Source organism: Mirounga leonina, unplaced genomic scaffold (genome assembly GCF_011800145.1).
Source record: "Mirounga leonina isolate KUSES-001 unplaced genomic scaffold, KU_Mleo_1.0 Mir_154, whole genome shotgun sequence".
In the NCBI taxonomy this organism is placed as follows: domain Eukaryota; kingdom Metazoa; phylum Chordata; class Mammalia; order Carnivora; family Phocidae; genus Mirounga; species Mirounga leonina.
The window spans coordinates 43,485,789-43,510,220 of NW_023270389.1; the positions used below are offsets into that span (position 1 = coordinate 43,485,789).

At 40.5% G+C, this 24,432-nt stretch overlaps 2 protein-coding genes across 5 annotated transcripts in view; one reads left to right on the forward strand and one right to left on the reverse strand.

Annotated features, from left to right (window-relative positions):
* Positions 1–17,587, reverse strand: part of NMNAT2 (nicotinamide nucleotide adenylyltransferase 2) — a 185,329-nt gene extending 167,742 nt beyond the window's left edge. Inside the window, exons 1-3 of one of the 3 annotated variants that reach the window (XM_035010623.1) lie at positions 16,717–16,772; positions 16,223–16,334; positions 14,820–14,948 (exon numbers count right to left, since the gene is read on the reverse strand). The gene's annotated coding sequence lies outside the window, so the exon portion shown is untranslated. Of the gene's footprint in view, positions 1–14,819; positions 14,949–16,222; positions 16,783–17,509 lie in introns of those variants that run through there. The other 2 variants (XM_035010624.1, XM_035010625.1) reach the window with 2 other exon arrangements.
* SMG7 (SMG7 nonsense mediated mRNA decay factor) overlaps positions 17,457–24,432 on the forward strand; it is a 90,913-nt gene continuing 83,937 nt past the window's right edge. The window contains exon 1 of one of the 2 annotated variants that reach the window (XM_035010615.1): positions 17,457–17,676. Coding sequence is in view for 1 of the 2 variants with exons in the window: in XM_035010616.1 (XP_034866507.1) it covers positions 17,648–17,676 (29 nt within the window). In the remaining variant the exon portion in view is untranslated. The remainder of the gene's footprint in view (positions 17,677–24,432) is intronic. The other variant, XM_035010616.1, reaches the window with a different exon arrangement.

A 24,432-nucleotide genomic window follows, 5' to 3' on the forward strand; every position in this document is an offset into this window, starting at 1 on the left:
AGCAGGCTGTAACCCTACTGCCCCGCTACCCAGGCCTGTGTTCTTGCAGCTGTTTGGAAGTCTATGACCTGGGATGCAGGAATCAAATCAACACCAAAGCCAGAAATACCTAAAAATGGGACAGTGTGAAAGTGTGGCAAATGTGGGCTTTACTGCTGGTCCTGAGGGCTCTAGATATTACTTCAACAGTGGTCAGGTGAGAGACTGGTGAAGAGTAAAAGGGTAGCTTTGGAATATGGACTTATTGTAGGCTGTATTGTATTCCTACCTATGCTTCATCCTACAGTAAAATGCTTGTTTTTCTCTCATTGGAAAAGACCTTTGTAGTTTTACCCTAGCTAAACTCCTTGCTTCGTGGCTTTTGTAAAGCTCCAGTGAAGTAGTTGTTGCTTATTATTTATGTTCTTACCTACTTCCAGAAGGGATCTAAGATGGCTTATTCACCAAACAATTTTGCTAACCCTAGGCCTCCATTCTTTTCCAGACCATCTGTTCCTCTCTACCATGAAGTCATAGTACTAAATTTGTGACAGTACAATAATTTCCATGGTAACAGGATGTGGTCTTCACCACTGAATCCTGATTTCACTCTGACCAAGATCAAGCAGCAGGAGGACTGGGGGATATATGTTGACATTTTCTATTCTTTTTCAAGTTCAGTTTCTCTGAAATTCTTCTGATTCTAAAATCTTAAACTCAGCCTGGATATGTGTTTTTGTATAGTTTACATATGAAGTATTTGTCCAGTAAATGATTAGATATGCAAGTCAAAAAATAAGCTGAGAAATATCACACAAACCTACACACACACGAAGTATAAACTTGCTTGAAGGTGAGATGATTAGCAAAGTCCTGGTTTGTAGAGAAGAAAAGAGAACACAGAATCCATTTAAAAGACACGAAACTCTAAGCTAAGAAATCTGCTCTGATGACTGTGATAAGCAGTGGGAGGCAGATGACCCAGTTCCTACTCAATGGTTTCCTTATCTCGCTTAGCACAAGTAAGACATAAAAGAGTCTTCCCGTGTGAGCTCAGACCGTCTGAGCAGAGGGTGATAGATAGGCAGCTTTACTCATATGAATGACCAATACCTGGATATTTTGTCCATTTGTTTTAATCTCACACAGCTCAATTACACAATTACACAAGTTACACAATTTTTTGAGAACTTCCTAGAACACCATTTGTTATGCTATGGAACTGAGTAAAGGGCATGAACTTTCAAGAGAACTAGTTATTGGAATTCAGAAAAAAATACCCGGCTGGTGCATTAATCTAACAATTTTACAGGACAGACTGTAATGGGCAATGACTGTTACACTGAGGCCTTGCTGGACATATTATATAACATATCATATACATGATATACATATGTGTTACATATTATATATTATATATGTATATACCAGAGAAAGAGTGTAACATGTAAGAATATTCCCTCCACTTGTTCTCTCCCAGCTTTCTTGTTGAGTTGATGGGGTAAGTGGGGGAAAGTAATGGGGGAAAAGGGTGATAAGGGAATAGAAAGAACTGGAGAAGCTAAAGAGATGTACATTAATTTTTAAAAAGATAAGAAATCACTCACAGTGGAGAAGCTATGGAAGGAAGAGGTAGGGGACAGAGGAAATAGGGTAGTGAGAGATGAGGGAGTGATTGAAAAGCAAAGAAGGGCTATTCGGACAGCAGCCACTTTGTGCTATGGGGCTTTGAGGAAATAAATAAGGATTTTAACTAAGTTCTAGTTATGTGGTGTGATTCACTACTTTGCTACTTCTTCAAGACTTCAGTGAAGATAAATGATCTTTCAAAGCTCTTTAAAGATGGATTTATGATTATTCTTTTGAATGAGATGAGATGTTCAGATGAACATTACAGCTGGAGTAAGCCCTAGTTTGGTTTTACTAATATATAATCAGACTGTCTTGAGAAACATAATCAGTGGTGCCACAATCTACTGCTACCTACTGTCCTTGGAGAATATGTTGGCCAAAGATGGGTAGCATTCTAATGGCCTGGTTTCTAACTCTAATGAAATTTAATTTTAGCTTTAAAGAATTTGGAATTTAGCAGAATCAAACATGGGAAGGTAGAAAAGCCACTATTATTGCTTCAGGGAGGCATAAGGCCAAGCCCTAGACCCAATTTTTGAGGCCTAAGAGAAGGCAAGACCAGATTACACACAGCATCATGACACCTGAAAGACAGGATTACACTGACAGGGAGATGCTGCATTCAGGTCTGCTCCTATTTGGCACGGATCTCTCTGAGTCTTGCTACAGATTGCAATTGCTTCAGAAAATGCAGAGCCTCCTGCTGGTACTCATGCCAGGGATATGGTAACAAGTGGTAAGGAAGACCTTGCATGAAGGTCATCATTACTTTTGATGTCATCACCATTTTCCAAGTATGAACATCATAATGGAGGATGTGTAATGATTCAGGAGAGGGTAAGGTTAGACAATAATGAGGTGATTAGCAGGATAGAAACAAAGACCAGGAGAAAAGTAGAAAGGATCAGCTCTTCCCAAGTGTCCTATATAACATTAGTCCATAACGGGTGCTGTGATTTTAAAAAAGGGTTTTGTGGGAAGATAATTTTGAGCACATTGCATAATATTTTTTTTTCTTTGGAAGAACTATATACTTGCATGTTATAGACTCTGAGAAGTCTCACCAAGAGAAAAAAAAAATCCTGCTTAAACTACTGTTGCTAAAACTTATTTAATCATGAAATACATTATGTTAACAACATCTATAAAGATCCAAAGAGGCTAGCATTATTCAAGACATACATTGATTAATATTGGGGTAGATGATGTATATGAAACCATTTTATAACAGGTTATATTACTCTTACAGCTTAAAAAAAATACTGAGGTTATGTCTATTGTCAACCTATACTCAATTACTATGACTTTTGACCTTCCTGTAATTTCCAAGTAGGGCTTCACCCTATTATATAGCCAGACATTGTTTCACGAAAACTAGGTGAGGTTTGTATTTGGCACTCCATAAAGCTGCATGCTTTTCTCAATTTCTCCCAAATGCTCAGTTCTTTCATTATGCCTGTTACTACGCAGGAACTCTCATGTGGCAAATCTCAAGGGTGTGATCCTTTGCATGGTTGCAAGCATCAGAGTTTTTTAATTTCCTCCCACCAAAACCAACCTTATTCCTCAGTTAATTTTCTGCTAAAGAGAACCTGTTAATAAACCCATCTTGTTACCAGGTTAGCCAGGTTACATATGTGCAGCATAACAGGGGCTTGCTGAAAATATGCCTTTACCCTAAAAAAGAAAGTTCAAGGTAGGAGTTTTCAGAATTGGAGCAAGTTAGCAGGAGGAAATGTTTTGAGTTAGATGGATCTTTAATGATCCATAGATTGTACCGCTTGAGAGTCACTGCTTGTCTTTACATGAAGGGGATTCAATCTGTAGGATGATGCTCTACTGGAAGGAGTCATGCCTGGGTGGCTCAGTTGATTAACTGTCTGACTCTTGATCTCAGCTCAGGTCTTCATCTCAGAGTCCTGAGTTCAGACCCTGCATTAGACTCTGTGCTGGTTGTGGAGCCTACTTAAAAAAAAAAAATGAAGAAGCCATGCTTGACTGTGTGGTGTATTTCTTTTCAATAGTCCTAGAATTGCTGGTGCAGTGTTTCATATGTAACATCAAGCATGGGGGAGTGTCTATTTACATTTAATGAATAAATAAATGGCTATCTGCAAGGCTGGGGATTTTTTGTTTTTAATTTTTAATAGATAATGCATTCACATGATATAAAATGCAAAGGGCACAAAAGAGTATATTATTAGAACTATGTTTCTGTCCTTTTTCTGTCCCTCAGTGATCCCATTTTCTTCTCCAAGGGCAATCACTATTACTGATTTCTTAAATATCCTTCCATGATATTCTATGTTTACAAACATAAACATATATTCTATGTTTACAAGCATAAACATATATTCATTTTTCACACAGATTAAAGATGGCTACTATGATATGAGGAAACCTAAACCACACAGAGAAGTCATGTGTAGGTACTCCAACCTACAGTTCCAGTAGAGTCCAGCCTTTGTCTCTGTAGCCTCAACATAGGAGTGAAAAAAAAAACCAAAACCAAAAAACCCTAGTTATTCACATGACTACCAGCTGTTCAAATATTTTCACCTGACACCCTGAATATCATGAAGCCAAGTCAAGCGATCCCTGAATTCCTATCATACAAAACCTCTAAGTATAATAAAATGGTTAACGTTTCATGCCACTATGTTTTTGAGTGATTTGTTACACAGCAACACGTAGACAGAATACATTAAGGATGCACCTAATTAGCAATGTCAGAAAGAGAGAATAAAAGGAATGGTGGAAGTAATATTTGGGGAGATTATACTGCGAATTTTTGAAAGTTCTTGAAATGAAAGCACATATTAGGTGCAAAACAATGAAAATAAAATTCATACCTAGATGAGCTATAGTGAAGATGCCTAACACTGAGGATAAAGAGAAAATTTCAAAAGCCACCAAAGAGAAAATATAGATTACCCATAAAAGAATGACAGTTAGATGCCAGAATTCTCATCAATAACAACAAATACCAGAGGCCACTGTGGTAATATCTCCAAAGCATTGAGGGGAAAATAACTGGCATCATAGATTTCTATACCTAGCTAAGCTATAATTTAAGAATAAGGAAGACTGGCACAAGTCTTGATTTCTCTGCTTCCTTCCAGTAGCAGCAGGTGGTATGTTTATTCATTTGTTCATTTTGTTTTTTAAACTCTAGCTCAGGGTGCAAGTCATAGCTTTTCCCAAATCCCAGTTTCACTGTGAGTCTGACTTAAAGGGGCATACTCTGTATGGGGTGCCATTGCTCTCCATTACTCTGAAGGATTCAAAGTCCTAGCCAACTTCTACCTGCTTTCAGACCCACATCAAAGCCACAGCTCTATCCTCACTAACCCAGTTGTGTTGCTCATTTAATCCTGATGTCCAGAGATAATTATCTTGTTAATGAACCCAGAGATGTCTTTTAATTTAAGATAAAATGTTTTTATGATTGAAGTTTTTGGAGAAGATGTAGAAATTCAAAGCATGAGCTCACAATACTATTTTAACTATTTTCCTGTGCCATTGTGGTCTTGCTACTTTCTTTGGCTTTATATAGTAATGGGGATTGAGGTTTTTATTCTATTCTCAAACACCAGAAAATGATTTAGAATATCTATAAATCTCCTCAGGGCTTCTGGTTTCAGATGGGAGGCAGAGTACAAAGTCTCCTTGTTTTTTGTTCTTCTCTCTGATTTTCTGTATGCAATTAGAGGAATTTTTTTTTTATATATATTCTGGTGCTGAGAGCCTTAGTCTTAAATCATCAGTTTTTGTCCTGGATTCTTCAGTCTATGTGATTTTGTAACCTGAAGTTTTGAAATCTATAGGGGCATGACATAAAAGAGATAGGGGTGAGAGTAGTGGGAGGGAAACACCACAATTACAATCTCATTATTATTCTACCAGAAAAGAAATTTCCCCTTTCTGCCCTTGTGTCCTGAAAATCTATCTTCTCCAATTTCTTCAGAAGCCATGCTCCTGTCTACTTGGCCTCTCTTATCTCTTAGTTTTCTATCCTGGATCCTTTCTTGCTGAAGTCTTTCACCTCTTTATAAGACAAAACCTCTCCTAGCTCTCTCATTTTCATAGGCAAGCTTTTTGAAAGCCCTCAAGTAACTTCAATTACCATTTGCATGCTGAGGACTCTTAATCTACAACTAGCTCAGATTTCTTCTAAGTTCTCCAGATAAACAAGACTTTTTCAACCCCAGACAAATGAAGTTCAACTGTCTAAAACAAATTCTTATCTTGACATCCATCCATCTCTCCAACTGATTTCTTATGTTTTCTATTTCCACTCAGTTTCCCAAGCAGAAACCTGGGAGTCTCCTTGATTTCTCCCCCTCCCTCCCTCACATCCAATAAGTGGCCAAGTCTTGTTATTGTATTTCCATTTAAGGAATGCTTATAGCCAATCATTATTAGGTATCACTAGAGCCGTAGTGATACAATGAATCAAAGATGAGGTTAGGTAGTAAAATTAAAAAAAAAAAATCATTAGATTCGAGGTAAAAAAAATAGTTTCAGTAAAGAAAACATGATTCATATTGCCCAATGGAACATAAAGTTTGAAAGAATAAAAAAAAAAAAAAGTTACTTGTGATCTCAGTTACCTGAGAGGTAAAAAAGGAATTTCTGCAGAGTATATAGTAGTTTAACAACTGTCTGAACTCTAATGTTTTGTATTGTTTTATTTATTTTAATATTTTAAAATTTATTATTTTCTAAAAGATTTTATTTATTTATTTGAGAGAGAGAGAGAGCATGTGCTCATGGGGGAGAGGGACAGAGGGAGAGGGAGAGAGAGAATCTCAAGCAGACTCCATGCTGAGCATAGAGCCTGATGCAGGGCTCGATCTCATGACCCTGAGATCACGACCTGAGCCAAAATCAAGAGTCACATGCCACCCAGGTGCCCCTGTATTGTTTTGTTTTAGATGGTGTTTTCGAGTTGGGTGATACTCCAACTGGTACTGACAGGCCAAATTCAGACGATACTTTTTGTTTTGGAGATTATCAGTCTTTAAAATGACAGTACACGATTTCTTAAGGTGTATACCACCCTCCTTGACTTGGATCATTTTATGGAATCATGTCCAACTGTCACAGGTTATAGGCAGCAAGACCAGTCATGTCCCACTCAGAAGATAGAGATTGTTGAGTCTGTAAGTATATTCTAGAGGTCACCAAGTCCCTTTCCTGTTTTTAAGACAGACTGCGGATCTAATCTCTTCTTAATATCTCTCATGGAAAGTAGATTCTAATAGGAAGGTGTCTAAGACCTATTACTACCACTAGGCTGTGTACTTCTTTGCTCATCCATCAATTTCTTCCTCTTCCTCCAGACGTTATGGTCTTCTTTTTTTTTTTCCTCTTTCCCTACTCTTGCTTCTTTCTCAATTCAGTTTTCCAGCCTCTCTTTTTCTTTCTCACCCCTGAATAGAGGAGGGGGAAAAAAAAGCGCACAAATGCTGAGATTCCTGACTGGTGACATTCCAGAGAAATGAGGAAATGCGGTGGTTACATAACTGGGAGGGGTCAGAGGTGTGACCTAAAGTGGAGGGAAGAGAAGAGTAATCTAAAGGTAAAAGAAGGCAGGAGGGTTAAGTATAGGTTTAATTTTGGATTTTTATTACTTAAAGTGATTCTTTTGTGTATCCCATCTAGGGCATTCCATCTTTCTCAGGCAGAGATGGTTCCCACCAGACCCAAAGTTACTGAAGGGGGTCAGTGATGACACATTCAAAGACGACCGCCCCCAACAGTTTTTGTTTGTATGAAAGTATCAGCGCCTGATAGCACATTAAGGCGAGCCCTAGGAAATGCCTAAGGAATTGCGGATGATAAGATCTCTTTTCCAATCACCAGGATGTGAGAGCTATTACATTTATCCTTTCATCTAACTCTTTTTCAATTTCCAATGTTACTTTTAAACTCCTGTAATGTGGTGGATAGCTTGGTCGTTCTTTAAAAACAACGATGAAAAATGAAACTCCTAACAATAACTGCAACAACAGCCACCCAATCTAATCTACTTTACTCTTTGGTTGGTGGGAGATGTTGAAAAATACAAGAAATAAAAGCCACCCATAAATAGTTCGCCTCACAAAAATAATTGCTATTAGAATTTTACTGTATTTCTGACCATTTTTCTATGCAATTCTATTTTGTGGTTATACTTCATGTACACTGTTTTATATCTTTCAGGTATATTTTCGTCTAAAATGCTTTTGGCTATAGCTTTCCATCACTTTTCTGGACAGGTGAACTGTATATATTACTTTTCCTGCTAAGTAACGGAATTTTAAACAGTAAACTCTGCAAAATCTCATTCTGAGGGACTTTGTAGTTGACTGGGACACTTAAGTGGATTATCTGATTGGATGCCTGCACTTGATCTCATGGTAGAATGGTTCCAAAGACCTCTACCACAGATTATTATTCTGTAATATAACTGCCCCTTTCCTTAATTGTCCTTTAAACTCTGACAGCAAGACTGTATTGTTCACCATCTCTACCCCAGTGATAAGCATATGACCCAACACAGAAAATTCTCAATATGGTGTTTGTTTGTTTGTTTTTTCTTATTTGAGAGAAAGGGAGAGAGAGACAGCACACAAGCAGGGGGAGCTGCAGGCAGAGGGAGAAGCAGAGGGAGGAGCAGACACCCTGCTGAACAGGGAGCCTGACACTGGGCTCGATTCCAGGACCCTGAGATCATGACCTGAGCTGAAGGCAGACGCTTAAGCGACTGAGCCACCTACGAGGCCCCTCAATATGTTTTTGAAGATTAAATGAATGAAAGAATAAATAACTAAATACTAAAATTCTAGAGGAGCCATAACTTATCAAGCTTTTGCCTTAGTATCAGGATATATCCAGATTAAGGTTTCCAGAAGTAAAGTACTGGTTTAAATTCAGGTTTGTCTTGCAAGGGCAGTGAAAGATAAGAACTGATCATCAGTTGAATATTCCTCATAGACCCTAAACTCATAACTCTACCTAAGATTCCTAATTTGCTTTAATGCTAAAATTTGGCTGTCCCACAAATACTTATAGAAAATTAATTTCGACTTCTTTCTACAGCTAATAACCTCCTGTACATCTAGGCCACTGCTGCCTACATTTTGGAAATATTGGCATACTAATATTTGGCTGCACTATAGGCTTGATCCCACCACATGAACACTGTTAACTAAAACAATGCATGTTCTCTTGGACAAAGGACTGGATCACTTGGGGGAGGGGATGTGTACAACAGAAAGCTTACAGCCAATGGTTGAGAGAGTGAGAGAGTGCGCCAGAGAGCCTTTCCAGAGATGTCAGTTTGAAAGAGGGCAGGGGAAAGCACAAGCAGTTGGTTTTGCTCCTTATGAGCCTCCTTATCCTCTTCAGCTTTGACAGATCTTGGATCTCATCTCATTCCAACACAAAACTGCTAATGAACTGAGACATCCTCTGTAAGTAGATGAAAGCTGTTTTCCCTGCTGGCAATTTATACTTGGTCATATGATACAACTGGTCATATGATTTAGAGGCAGTGTGCTAGTACGTTTCTCTCTACAAATGTGATTCTACATTTGTGTTTGTTTTTTTAAAAAACAAGTCTAACCTACATTAATTAGAGTACGAAGTTGAGTGAGTGAAGCTCTGATCCACCCCCTATGCATAATAACAGCAGCACCACCTGTTGAGTGCCTACAAAGTGCCTAGTACTGCTAGGTAGGATACATACACTCTCTAACTGAACTTGGAGAATCTGCCTCCAGAAACAGTTTAAATGTACCATTTACTGTGAAACTGCGTGTGGAGTATAATAATTGAGTAATTATACTCAATTTATTTAGCCCTATCCCATCACAGGAGGAAAAAAAAACCCAGTAATAATGCCAGAAATTTATAGACACTTTTCTGGTGAGAGATACAAAGATCACTGAGTTTTCCATTCTATACTCTGATTCCATTTTCTTTCTGAATTTTTAAATCTAATTTTTCTATCTTATTTACCAACTGGCTAATAGCTTCTTTTCTCTCTTGCCATACAGCAGTGTTTTTTTATTTTGCCACACAATAACAGGGTTGACTACTTTCCCTATTCTCAAATCAGAAAATATAAAAGTTAAATAAAAATGATTTGGATATTGAAGACTTTTTTCCTACATTGAAGTATGAGACTTTGCTGTGAGATAATTGATGAGTTATCCATAATCGTGTAAGTATGCTCTTTACTCATTGCCTAAGTAAATTTCATTTAATTAAAACTTTCATCTTGTTAAATATCACAGCAGATTTCAATTCCCCAGATGGGTTGAAGGCCCAGTGAAGTTCTTTTCTTATTGCTTAGGGATTACTTTTATGTTCCATAGTTAGGAACAACATAAGTCAGGGTCCAAATTTCTATTTTTCTATTTTTTATTTCTATCTTTTTTCCCTAAGATTGATTCAACAAGCATTTATTGAGCACCCCTTGTCTCAGGCACCCTATTAGGGAAGTGAGCAAAACAGTACCTGTGTCTGCCCTTACAGAGCTTACAGCCAATTGGAGGTAACAGACATTGAACAAAAAGAATTATGAATACGACAAATGCCATGAAGAAGGGAAGGGTACTGGGGGAATATGTAATAGATGTAGCTAATCCAGCCTGATTGGGGGTGGGCGTGGGTAGAGATGATTTTTCCAAAGAAGTTCAAGTTTAGGCTTGAAAACATGAGAAGGAGAAGAGTGGTCCAGGAGAAATAAGGGAACAGCTTGTGTCAAGTCTCTGTGTAGAAAAGAAGGCTACCTACTGAAGGACCCAAGAGGAGGTCAGTGTGACAAGAGTGGTGATGTAGGAAATGTTGGAGAAAAGACAGGCAAGGACCAGATCACACAGGTCATCTTAAGGATTGGAAAATTTATTCTAAGGGTAATGAAAAACTAATGGAGAAATTCAGCCGAGAAATAAAAGTTTTTAGAAAGCTTAATATGACTAAAATGTAGAATACAAAAATACATTAACTTACTATTTAATTTGTTCTGGAATGTGCTCTTATATTTAGTAATCCAATGATATTAAGACTTTTTATTTTTTTAATTTTTATTTTTTTAAAGATTTTATTTAATTTTTTGAGAGAGAGAGAATGAGACAGAGAGCATGAGAGAAAGGAGGGTCAGAGGGAGAAGCAGACTCCCTGCCGAGCAGGGAGCCCGATGTGGGACTCGATCCCGGGACCCCAGGATCATGACCTGAGCCGAAGGCAGTTGCTTAACCAACTGAGCCACCCAGGCGCCCCAAGAATTTTTATTCTTCTTAATATATTTTTGTATTCAAAAAAACAAACTATCTAGATTTCTGATACATATAATTTTTCTGAGAATGGAAAAGACCTTAGAATAGTTAAACAAAGCAGAACAGTCCTTGGGTATGTATCCTTAGTATATATTGAAGTGACAGACTTACATCCTGAGTTCTTTGCTTTACATCTGTATCATATCTTAACTTGAATTGCAAATAGAGGTGGTAAAATAATAAAGACAGGAAGAGGAAGAAGGTGTGCATGTGCGTGTGTGTGCGCGCACATGTGATTTCCCAGGGTTTGGAAGAAGAGCAGATGACCAAGAATATCATATCACATTCTCTGTTCTCAAAAATAGTCTACCTTATAGAAATTAGGAAAGTGCAGACTCTAAAATATTAAAAGATTTTTTTTTCTTTTAGTTGGACATTTTAAGAAAAAAAATGGCAGCTTCTGGGTAATACAACAGATTTTGAGATGAAACATACTGATTTCACAATAGGGACACCAAGATGGCATCAGAAGTATTGTCCTTGGAGTAGTAAAGAGAACACAAACAGTGTTATAAGGCCCTTGGACAATATACTGTTAAGAGGCTAATGTTTTAATTTTCTTTTTTTTATTTTAAATACTCTTCAGTTTTCCCTATGAGCATTTCTTGTCTTCTCCAGAAGGTCTGTGTCCCTTAAATTAGCAGATAAGATTTTAAAATACCCAGAGGTATTTTCTAATTGGGAATTGGGAGAAGTTCTTGAAGATTAATAAGGTTTCCCTTAGTAAATATTAGGAGAATGGAGAAGGAGAATGAGCTCTGACTACCATTCTCTGTTACCTCACTGCCTCCAAAACCACAAGTTTCTTCTCTAGGATCTTGGGCTGCAAGGCTTCCTAACTGTTCTTCAGGCTCAGTGACTCCTGCTCAGGAGTGAATGAATATATACTTGGCAAACTGCTTGAGAAAGGCTGCTGACCCTCGGCCTAAGAAATCTTGAGCAACAGGAGACCTGAGTCTAAATGTCAATTTGTATATGACTCACTATTTGAAGAGAATGAATCGTTCTTTTGGTTGAATCATCTAGCTCCATGACCTGAGGTGTGGTACTGAAGATAGCATGGACCGGCTTCACACACATTGTATACTTGAATACATTCTACTCATCAAAATAGAAACACATGTAGTAAATACCTAATTGTGTACGTGATTTGCAATCATTCAGAATATGTAGGCTAAATATTAAAATAAATTAGTGCTTGTTATGGTTTCATGGGTCAGGTAAGATGTCTGTTATCATAAAAAAGGGAGGAGGCTTCCTATGTATTAATTACCAGGTTACCAAAGCTCTGGGTAAATTTGGTAGGAATGTTAAGAGTAGCTTGTCAGCAAGTAGTTACTGTCTGGTTGAAAACTGGACACTGTTTACTTGGGCCAAAATGCAGCTATATTAGGCTAATTTTTTTTAAAGATTTTAGTTAGGGGCGCCTGGGTGGCTCAGTTGGTTAAGCGACTGCCTTCGGCTCAGGTCATGATCCTGGAGTCCTGGGATCGAGTCCCACATCGGGCTCCCTGCTCAGTGGGGGGTCTACTTCTCCTCTGACCCTCTTCCCTCTCGTGCTCTCTGTCTCTCATTCTCTCTCTCAAATAAATAAATAAAATCTTTAAGAAAAAAAAAAAGATTTTATTTATTTATTTGACCGAATGAGAGAGAGAGAGGGAGAACAAGCAGGATGAGTGGGAGAGGGAGAAGCAGGCTCCCTGGGGAGCAGAGAGCCCAATGCCTGGCTCGATCCCAGGACTCCGGGATCATGACCTGAGCCGAAGGCAGACACCTAACCAAATGAGCCACCCAGGCACCCCATATTAGGCTATTTTTAGTGATAAAAAGTTTTTTAAAAGTTTCAACTCTCCAGAATCTGACTCAAAACGTCCTGATATTGTATTTTTTGTTTTTGTTGTTGTTGTTAAAGATTTTATTTGACAGAGAGAGAGAGAGAGAGCATGTGAGTGCACAAGCAGGGGAAGTGGCAGAGGGAGAGGGAAAAGCAGGCTTCCAATGTGGGGCTCAATCCTAGGACCCTGGGACCATGACCTGAACCGAAGGCAGACACTTAACCCACTGAGCCACCCAGGTGCCTCCCTGATATTGTATTCTTTTCTGTGATCAGAGTCAGGGATAAAGAAATCTATCTTCTAGCACTGAATAAGAATAGATTTGGGTGTGTGGTCAGACCTATGAGTATTACAAAGAGTGGATAAGCTACCATTTAAAAACAATAATTTTATGCTGTAGTAGTTCTATTCCTTTTAGCTTGATATAAAAGAGTAAGAGGACAAAAAGAAAATTAACATTTATCAAGTGCCAGTGTTATATGTCATTTATACTTAGTCACATACATCATCATTAAAGTTCACAGGAATCCTGTAACAGGTAATGTTTCCATATTGGTCAAGGAAGAAACTGAAGGTTAGAGACTGGGAGGGCAGAGCTGGAATGCACACTCAGGTCTGCTAGCTTATGATCTTTCCACAAAATCACTTAGGCACAAACAAAAAAACCCTTAAAATCAGGTAGGGTTAAAAATGAACTATTGGGACTTCATCAAGATAAAAAGCTTTTGCAGAGCAAAGGAAACAGTCAACAAAACCAAAAGACAACTGACAGAATGGGAGAAGATATTTGCAAATGACCTATCAGATAAAGGGCTAGTATCCAAAACCTATAAAGAACTTATCAAACTCCACACCCAAAGAACAAACAATCCAATCAAGAAACGGGCAGAAGACATGAACAGACATTTCTGCAGAGAAGACATCCAAATGGCCAACAGACACATGAAAAAGAGCTCAACATCACTTGGCATCAGGGAAATACAAATCAAAACCTCAATGAGATACCACCTCACACCAGTCAGAATGGCTAAAATTAACAAGTCAGGCAACGGCAGATGTTGGCGAGGATGCAGAGAAAGGGGAACCCTCCTACACTGTTGGTAGGAATGCAGGCTGGTGCAGCCACTTTGGAAAACAGTATGGAGGTCCCTCAAAAAGTTGCAAATAGAGCTACCCTACGACCCAGCAATTGCACTACTGGATATTTACCCCAAAGATACAAATGTAGTGATCTGAAGGGGCACATGCACCCCGATGTTTACAGCAGCAATGTCCACAATACCCAAACTATGGAAAGAACCTAGATGTCCATCAACAGATGAATGGGTAAAGAAGATGTGGTGTGTGTGTGTGTGTGTGTGTGTATATATATAATGGAATATTATGCAGCCATCAAAAAATGAAATCTTGCCATTGGGTATTATGCTAAGCGAAATAAGTCAATCAGAGAAAGACAAGTATCATAAGGTCTCACTGATATGAGGAATTCTTAATCTCAGGAAACAAACTGAGGGTTGCTGGAGTGGTGGGGGGTGGGAGGAATGGGGTGGCTGGGTGATGGATATTGGGGAGGGTATGTACTATGGTGAGTACTGTGAATTGTGTAAGACTGATGAATCACCGACCTGTACCCCTGAAACAAATAATACATTATATTGTTAATAAAAAAAAAATCCGGTAGGATTAGACAAAGTAAGAATTTCTTATTAATTTCTTTTGGTTTAGATGTAATTTATATCTGCAGGGGAAAAAAGTGAATAAAAGTTATTGCATAAGGATGCAATATTCTACAACTCTTTTGATGGGGGGCAGTAGAAAGAGGTGAAATTGGAAAATGGACATTAAGCGATATGTAAATTCCGGGTTTTCTGAGTTTTATTGATTTTCAAAAGTTAGTTTCAGGATTGACATTGATGTTACTATTCTATCTAGTTTGTAGGGACATTGTAAAGCTATTGAAGAATTCTATAAAATTCTTAGGAAAACTGCTATAAAATATAAAGGTTATTTATATTTCTGTGTACCTAAAATACTTTGTTCTTACCTTAATTACTGCACCCACCATACTGCATTCTTAGCACTTCTCCACTCTCTCTATCTCTACCAGAAGGTGGGTTTCTCCAAGACAGGGACGTAGTCTTCACCATGGTATCCATAGTAACCTGGACAGTGCCTGAAATACAATGTTTAGTAAATGCTTATAGAAAAAACAACAAAAGGATTCATCTTTCTAATCCCAGTTTCCTTATTTCTGAAATGAAAAGATAGTAATACTCTCCTAGATCCCTTGTCAGGACTGTCATGACATATGCTCAAATACTGTTTATTGGAGCTATAAGCCACAGACATAAAAGGTGTTACTGTGATGATTACTAAGGGAGTAATTATTTTACCTAACATAAATTTTTTATTCTGGCTAAAATCTTTTTTAAAGATCTAATACATTTCAGGAAAGAGAGGTAGGGTATTTTAGGTAATATGTGGTAGTAATCTCCATCCTTGGGCTCTAGAGTTGAAGGAAAAGAAGTACCTACACCAGGGATGAAGAACAATCTTTCACTAGGTGGCTCTCTTTTCCGTGAGTGGGTGGCGCGTTGGTGCAGCGAGGGATGACAGGGGTCATTGTACGGCTGCAATCCCCACGCTTCACCCATCACAGTAGGCTGTGGCAGCAGGAGGTGCAGGGCATAGTTCAAGTTCTGTTTCGTTAATGATAATCTATTCTTGGGATTTATTTCAGAGTAGCCTGTACTTTCGTTTCCTCCAAACGTATACGTGATGTTCCAAACAGACATTGGTCTAGTCTTGTTATAGGTGTGGTCTCAGGGAAGGATCTTGAAAAGTGCCTCTTTACCTAGCGTGGAAACAGCATTAACTATCTAGTGAGGGCTGCATTCCGGGGGTGGGTTCTAAGTTATACATCTACTAAAGCACTTGGGTACTGCTACGTAATGGACGCCACAATACAAAGTGAAAATATAATTTGTAAAATGTCAAACAAGTCCTTTAGACCATGAGAATGACCATTTCTCCAGCTACTTCTCACACTCCATAGTATTATTGACCCCATTCTTTATTTCTGGTTTTTAGCCCCAAACCTGACACAAAATACACCTAATACTTTCAAAAAGATTTGTTCTAAAAATGAAAATCCTTTTCCTAGGTGCCTTTCATGGGTAGTTCGCGCCAGTATCTAGGTTCTTGTCGATAGTATTTTACCCAACGTTTTCCTCTCAGACCCAAAAGATACAGAGTTCTAAAACACCTTGGACCCATCAGAGAAGTCTGCAGAGGGAGGAACTCAGGTCGGCCTTTAACAATCAAGTGGGACCCCCACTGGGGGGTGCCTCTGAGACGGATGGCAGTCGTGGGGTTCTCACCACGTCCCTGGCTCTAAATGCTGGAAAACCACTTGTCAAGTCTCCTAGGATGTGTTCCCACACTTACTCTGGCGGCCTCCCGGCAGCAGGAGGTGGCTCGGTCGCTGCCAAGGGCGTGTGCGGGCGGCAGTTGGGGGATTTCGGTAAGGGGTCGACCCGCCAGGAAAAGTCTGAGGTCCCTGCCCGGCAGGAGAGGAATCTGGGTCGTCGTGTGCCGTTCTCCTCCCTCAGGGACCCCGTCCTGGCGGGATCCCGCCTCTCCGAGCCCGAGGCAGTCCTGGGGAAACCCCTCGCCAGCCTCACAGCTTCCCGCCGCCACCCCGCCCGGCCGCCTCGCCCTCCATGCTCCAGACAGCAGCTCGCCAGCCTTCAGGCCCGGCGTCTTCCTCGCAGGCCCGGCCCTCTCCACGCCCCGCACTGAGAGGAAACTGGAGGTGGTTCCCGCCCGCAGGCGGGTGGAAAAGCCCACGGTGAATGCCTCGGGGTCCCCCATTGTTGCGGGAAGGGGAAAGGGAAGAGGAAATGAACTTCACTGCCCAGGAGAGCACTCGGATTCCCAACCTGGGGGAGGCTTTTAGACGGAAGGGAAGCCAAGGGGGAACTCTGGGCGCTTTCCCGGGAATCCATTCGCCAAGGGAGGGTCCCCCAGTCCGCACACATTGGTTACTATGACAATACAACCACAGCCTCCAGTTGCCATGGCAGCTGCTTATCCAATCCGATTGGTTTCCTTTCTCTTCCTCCCTGGGCTCCACCCCATCCCCTTCAACAGTCTCCAGGCGTGCAGGAGGAGGGGCCCCAGAAAGGGGGGGGGGTCCTTAGCATCACTCTCTGGGGCGCGAGGGAAGACTAGAGTTGAGGGACTGGCGGGCGGAACTGTAAGAGAAAGGGGCAGCGTTTCCGGTAGGGAAGAGTGGAGGAGTGGAAAAAGGAAGAGAGAAATCGGGTGGAGTGGAAAGACGGGGGAAGACTTTGAGTGTAACTCCTGGTTGATTTGGGCTCGATGTTCCCGGTGAGGCTGGGGTTGCCCCCTCGCGCGGTAGAGGGGTGGATTGGCCGGAAGCCGCCAAACGCCTCCAGCAGGCCGCTCAGCAGCGGCACAGACGCCTCACAGCTAGCCGATCCCAAGAGGGAGCGCCACAGAGAGGCAGAAGTCACCCGGAGGGACGGGCGCCACTGAAATCTCGCGAGAGGGACCCCCACTTCCTTCCTCTGCTTCTCCCTCCTCTTTCCCCCCGCCCCCTTCCCTTCTCCCTCCCCCTCCCCCCTCCCGGGTCGGAGTGTCCCTGCGCCCCACGGGCCAGAGCAGCAGCGAGAGCAGCTTTCCCCGCTCCCTCCCCCTCGCCTCACTCACCCCCACCCCCCCGCCGAGCGAGGAGGAGCCGGAGGAAAGGAAGATGGCGGCGGCCGCCAGCACCCGCGGTGCCGCGGGGCCGCTTCGAGGAGCCTGAGAGACCCATAGAGGCTTCGCGGGAAGACGCGGCGGCGGAGGATGAGCCTGCAGAGCGCGCAGTATCTCCGGTGAGTGCAGAGGTCGCTCCTGTACGTGGGGGGAGCTGGTCGAGGGTTGGGGTACGGAGCAGCAGACACAGAGGTGGTGTGTCGGGGTGGCGGGGGAGTTGCTGTGTCCTCTTCTTCCCCGGCGGGGAGGCGGGGGCTGCGAGGGGATCCGCGGGAGGGGGCGGGGCGGGCACACTCTCGGGTGCCTAGCCCCCGCGGGCCGGGCTGAGTTCCAGCGTAGCCAGCTAGTCCTGGTGCCGGGAAGGAGGTTAGGGAAGCGTGAGAATGTGTGTGTATGTGCGCGCGCCCCCGGGGGTCGCAGGCTCGCTGGCGGGGGGGGGGGGGGGGGGGGGGGGCGGCGCCCCCGGGGGGGGGGGGGGGTGGAGTCTGATCCGGGTGGGGGGGGTAACGTTGTGTGGTGTGGGATTGGTTGGGGCGATGCATGGGGAGAGGACGAGCTGGAAGTCTGCACACCTGGGGGAGGGGGGCGAGGACGGAGGTCTAGAGGAGAGGGAGACCGCTGGGAACCCGAGTTTGTTCTTTATTCTCGGGTTGAAAGTGCTGAGGAAAAATGTCATCTGTAGTTAGTTGGCGGGGTGGGGGTGGGAGCATAAAGAGGGGGGAATGGATGAGGAAGTGAGGGAAGAGGGAGGTACTATGGACGGTGTTGGGTTCCCCAGAAGAAACTGAGTTAGAATTAGTGTAGTCGGAAGATACCATTCTGAGAGTCGTGTGCATTCATTAAGAGTGGTGTAAGGAACTTGTATGTCGGTGGTAGAGTGACGCATGGATCCAGAGCTCTGTGTGCGAGTATGTGATGTGTGTCTGGGGTGGTGTAAAGGGAGCCACTGATAAACATTTTAGGAAGGGTAAGATAGATACTTTGGATCCAAGTATGTGATGGTGAGAGCATATTGAATGGAAAGAGACCAGCGATTGTGCAGCCAGGAAGATTCCATGGAAGCAGAATAAAAGCTTGGAGGTAGAAGTAAAAGAGGGTCGAAATCTTGATGGCAGAGAAATTTAAGGTTGTTAGAGACTGAGATTAATTGGAGAGTTGCTACTTCTTAGAAAAGGGGAAGGAAGAACTTAAAAGGGATCCTTTTTGTCTTTCAGGAGCAGAACTAAGGCAGGCTTATGGGAAGATCTTTTAAAAAAAATGGTTTCATACCTTGTAGAGGAGGGAACTGGATGGGACAGAAGTCTGAAATGAGCAGAAGCATCACTTTAGCTGTTTAGTGAAGTGAAAGTATTGATGTGTGATTGGCTTTATGCATATTACAAGAGAAGGTAGGTAGTAAGTGATATAGGAGATTGAGTAGCTATTCTACTTATGAAAGTAGTAATAGTTTCATTAAGCAGAGTGTGGAGAGAGTAGTGATGAGATCTTTGAATTATGGTTGAATGCTCGAGTTTAACAGTGACAGGATCCACACAACGTGTGTGCTCAATGACTATAGGGTAGTTGGAATGTTATCCATCACAGTCCTTTTTCTCCACTATTATCCTTTATTGTTTAACATATCAGATGAACTTAATAAATAAAACTGTGGGAAAGATCTATGGTAGATGTTGTAGAGGGAGCTTATGGGACTCATTAGGCTAGTACTTAATTTTAAGGAATTTGCAGTTTAGTTTATTAGGCAAGTAAATTAATAACAGCACAGAGTAAACTATGACAGGTATCAAAAAGATGCCAAGTGTTTTAAGAGTCTGAAGGCAGAATATTACCTGAGCAATTGGGGGAAATCAGGAAAAGCTTCCTTTGTTCATTTGCTCATTCATACACTCATGATTCATCAGTCATTTTGTTGATCACCTATATGGGAGGTATTGTCCCAACTGCTGAGAATAGAAAAAAACTCCACCCTCTTCTTACAGAGTTTACAGTTTGTTAGGTTTCAAGGAGAAAATGGCACTTAAAATGGACCTTTAAGGATAAGCAAAATTCTGGTGTGGATTGAGAATGGGGAATCCAATGGAAGGAGACTGAGCAGAGATACGAAGATAGGAAGGATGGGGGCCAGGGAAGATGTCTAGTCTAGTTAAACAAGAATATAGGATGATGCACCTGGAAAAACTTACATAGATTTTTTTATAGATGAAGTTCGACCTCTTCCTTTCACAGATGAAGAAAGTATAGTACAAAGAAGTAAAAATTGTTGAGGACCATATAGCTGGTATGTGGAAGCTCTGTAGGTCTTCTAACTCCGTATCAGCCATACTGTGTGACATGTCTGGGTTCATCCATTCTTTCCACAAATATGTATTGAGAGCTAAGTATATACCAGTTACTCTTGTAGGTGCTGGGGATACAATGGTGAACAAAAGAGTAAACATAGAAAGACATATTCTGGTAGAATTCTGCAATCAATAAACATATGAACAGATAAGTTTGTCAGGTGGTGACCATTAGGAGGAAAAGGCAAGGTATGGATATCTTGTTTTATATAGACAGGGTGATCAAGGAAAGCCTATTAGGTAAGGTGCCCATATTTGAGAGGGTCTTAAATCATGATCTGTAGTTTATAGTTAAAATGGATGAACAGTGGAGAATCTGAGATGCTTTGTTTAGAAGAGCATTCACATGCTCATTGATAGGTATTAGGGAGGTGAATCTGTGTAATGTAGTAATGGGCAGTTAGGACCAGAAATAAGGTGGTGGAAAAGAAAGGTACGAAAAGCAGACTGGAAGGGTGGTGATAATTTTAATGGGAAGATTGGTTGGCTTTGAGAGGCTTCTGTGTTAATGTGTTTTATATTTTGCAAAATCAGCATAATAGGGAAGACTTATCCTTAGGTTGTGGAATCACTGGTAGACCACTTGAGATGATTTGAGTTCTTTGAAGAAGGGAGAAAAGATTAACAATGAAAACCATGTTTAAATAACTTATATTTTCCAGCTGAAGTTGAGTAAGCAAAATTGAACAGACGTAGGACCTTGAGTCCCTTAAGGATTCCTGGGAGCCAGTCTTTTCTCAGTCTTGTACATCTATTCTAAGTAAATAAAGCGAGTCTTAGGGCTAATAGTAGTCTGGGACTTAGAGGGTAACGGGTAATAAAGACTTGCACCAACCCAGATTTCCCCTTTCCTCTTCAGATAATCATTCTATTTAAAATCGGCTGTCAGGAGGCTAGAGAATGTCTTCAGGGAAGCATCATGTTCACTTTCTTTTCTTTGTAGGAAACCGAACCTTTGATTTTTAGACAACTCGGGAAGGATGCTAGGTATTGCTGAACACGTGGGGTTTGGGATATAGCAATTATTCTTCGTGACCTTGACTTTCAGGAGAGTTTTGTTGCCTACCTTTCTCAATGGTATAAGACCATGACTGGGCAATTTTTATACTGCATAGCTACAGATCTTTTTGTGTAGATGAAAATTAGCATTGTATCAGCTGAATTAATTTGTTAAGAGTAAATGAGCTGGGGTGTCTGGCACTGAAATGGTAAGATTAACAATGAAAACCATGTTTAAATAACTTATATTTTCCAGCTGAAGTTGAGTAAGCAAAATTGAACAGACATAGGACCAGACTTTAAGATGGCAGTTTCAGAAGAGTGAGGTATGAGGTTATGAAGTAAAAAGCATCAGTAAGATGAAGATAGAGGGAATTCAAAATCAAGTGGACTGAATTACTCTTGAGTTGTAGAAATAGAGCAGAGATGAAAGGAAAGAAAACCTGTCTTCTGCTTGGGAAAGAAGGTGATGTTCTAGGCAAGACATGATGGACATTTTTTTTTTTTTTTTTTTGGAGGAGAAGTGTCTTTAATTTTTTTGAGAAGTGTCGTATTTTTAAATAGATTGACAAGACTCCTATCCAAATGAATAAATTGAGAATACTTTCCTACATTTTATAAAAATAAGAAATGGTTTTAAATATGAGGGTCCTAGACTGAATATCGTTGGAAATTTATTACTCAAATTGAAGAAAATTTCAGTGTTTTCTCTTTCAATTTATGACAAAATGGAAAGATCTTAAAGACTTTGACACCTCGAGTAGAAGAAAAGGGTATATTGGATATTGTTCATTTAATAAGGGGTGGGAGAAGGGTAAGGATAATCCATGGATGAAATAGTAGATGATGTATATCATGCTTTAAAACAATAGTATTTTAGGGAATAGAAATATGGGAATTAACATATCAAAGTTGGAAAAGCAAGCGTGGAGAAAGTATTGAAGTACCATATAGGGAAGACATAATCAAAGTTGTTTGGAAAGTTGAGAAAATAGAATAATCATAGCCAGAGGGAATACCAGTCAAGTAGGTCAAATCCTGTTACAAAAGGTGGCACAGGTGCCACTGAATGACTTCTGCTACTGTTGCGGGAGGCAGCAGTCAGTACTCTGTACTCCGTCCAACTTTGCTCCTCTCCTTCCTTCCCTATTCTTGTCTTTTTGCTTTAATTTCATTCTGTGCTATAGGTTTTTCAGGGAGATCCACTTTAAGTTGATCCCTGGTATTAGACCCCTTACAAGAAACATCTACAAATTGTTTTGTTAGAATTTTTTTTTTTTTTTTTGCACGATACTTCTGTTAACACAGAGGCTGCATTCCAGTGGCACACTTCTTTGTCAGAAACTTTGTTGCCAGGGGTAGAAATAATGTAACAGCCACAGGGTGGTTTTCTGAGACAGCAGAAAAATGATTATCATTTATATACTAATTAAAATATCCAGTAAGTTGTTAAGATAAAATGTGTCACTGTAAATCTTGGGATACAGGGAGATAAAAGGTGGAGATGAGGCTGAATAAAGTAGCCAGCAGAGCCTTTTATCCTAGCCTGGGGAGAGGAGCAGGGAAGTTAGTGGGAGCAGTTGGTAGGAATATGTATACTAAATCGGTTCTGGAAGATTCTGGTAATTCTGGGCTGGGCATTCACTGTCTCTAGAAGCTTCAAGAAATCCTATAGCATAATAGGAAATTGTATTAAAAAAAAGAAATCCTATAGAGCATACACACACACAGGAATCCTATAGTACATGCTGATTCTAATTCACGTGGTTAAGAAGTCCTCCCCCGGCCCCTGCACAGGATTTAAAATAAAATAGCTTTGGTCCCAGAAAATCAGCCATACATGGTAAAATTGTTGGGGAAAAAAATTACTCTCTCTTGAGGCTTATAACTCTGTTTTTTTGTTATAATGGTTTTAATAGCATTTTACCTGCTTGAATATTGACTGGCTAAATTATTTTGGCAGTTAATTTCTGCTTCCCTTGTGGTTTCAGTTGGATTCAAAATGTATACTTCCTGTCCTAGACTGTTTCATTGCTTTCTAACAGCTGCTGTGTTCTACCTTTGTGGTAGATGAAACAACTTCTGAGCTTTTGTTTTGTTTTTTTAAGGTGCTCTAGTAAGATCTGGACTCACTAGTGTAACAAGTTTCTCAAGGCAATTTTGGGGTAGAGGGTGGTTCCGACTTAAAAAGGGCTAGTTTGTTTTATAGTGGATTAATATTGTTTGCAGCCTCCAACTACATCTCTAATCCTGTCTAACCTTTCAGATTTTTAGTTTTAGTGGCATGAATGAGTACCTGAAAGTTTAGGTGGGTTCATTTACCTGATTGATCTTGTTCAGAGAATAAATTATTAAGCACATGTCATTTGGATAGTGGATTGGTCATCTGTATGTGGCTATTTTGGCAGGTGGTCATCACATGTCATTTAAATTTTATAGTCAAGCTGTATTTTAATTTAGTTGTTGAATTGTTGTGGATGGACTTATTAGTGGTCTAGGAGATTGTAACTAAGAAAGGCTAATCAGCAGTTAGAGGAATATACAGGGATGGAGTTTTGGCAAACATGTCACAAGGTAAGTGAGAACTTGTATATTCCTTTCTCGTTAACATGTAAGTGGAGCTCCTTAGGAAAGTTGTTTTCACTGCTTTAGACCCAATTTTTAGTAGGAAGAGTAGATGTTTAAGAAATTGTTTAAGAAAACTTTAGGAGTCTCAAGTAGACTACGTAGCAATTTTGTTTCAGTTTTTTTCTTCTTTGCTTCATTTAGAACAGGGTTTCTTAACCATGGCACTTACTGACATTTTGGGTCAGACAATTCTTTGTTGTGGGGAGCAGTCCTGTGCATCATAGGATGTTTAGTAGCATCCTTGGCCTCTACCCACTAAATGACAGTATCATTCACCTCCATTTTTGACAACCAGAAATATTTCCACACATTGCCAAATGTTCCTTGTGAATGCATATCCACTCTCAGTTGAGAACCACTGATTTAGAAAATATAAATAGGAAGGTTCTATCATATATGCACAGCATAAATTCTTTTTCTTATTTTCTCCTTCTTCAAGCCGTAGATTACTTCTTAGGCTTCTCTTAGCTGTTTTCTCTTAGGTGTAATAGTTATCATGTTTTGACTTGGTGAAAACTTGTACATATTTTAAATGTATTTTTTAAAGTCTGTTTCATTTTATTGGCTGTTAATACTATGTGCAGAGCACAATTATAGGGGCTTTGCCTGTGGAAAACTGAAAGATATTGGAGAAAGACATTTAAGTAACTATAATAGCAGATATAGAAAGTGCTATGATAGAGAAACAGAGGTACTATGTAAATATAGGGAGGAAGAACTTTATTCCAACAGAGATGGAGGTGGGGTGAAGAAGGTATCTTGGAGGAGGTGAGATTTCGTCTGGGTTTTGAAAGATGGATGGGACTTTTAAAAGTGGTATTAGGAAAATTGACATCTCAGGCAGGAGGAACATCTCATAGCTCCTTTACTCCAAATACGTTTTTAAACATTTCATTTACTCTCATTTAA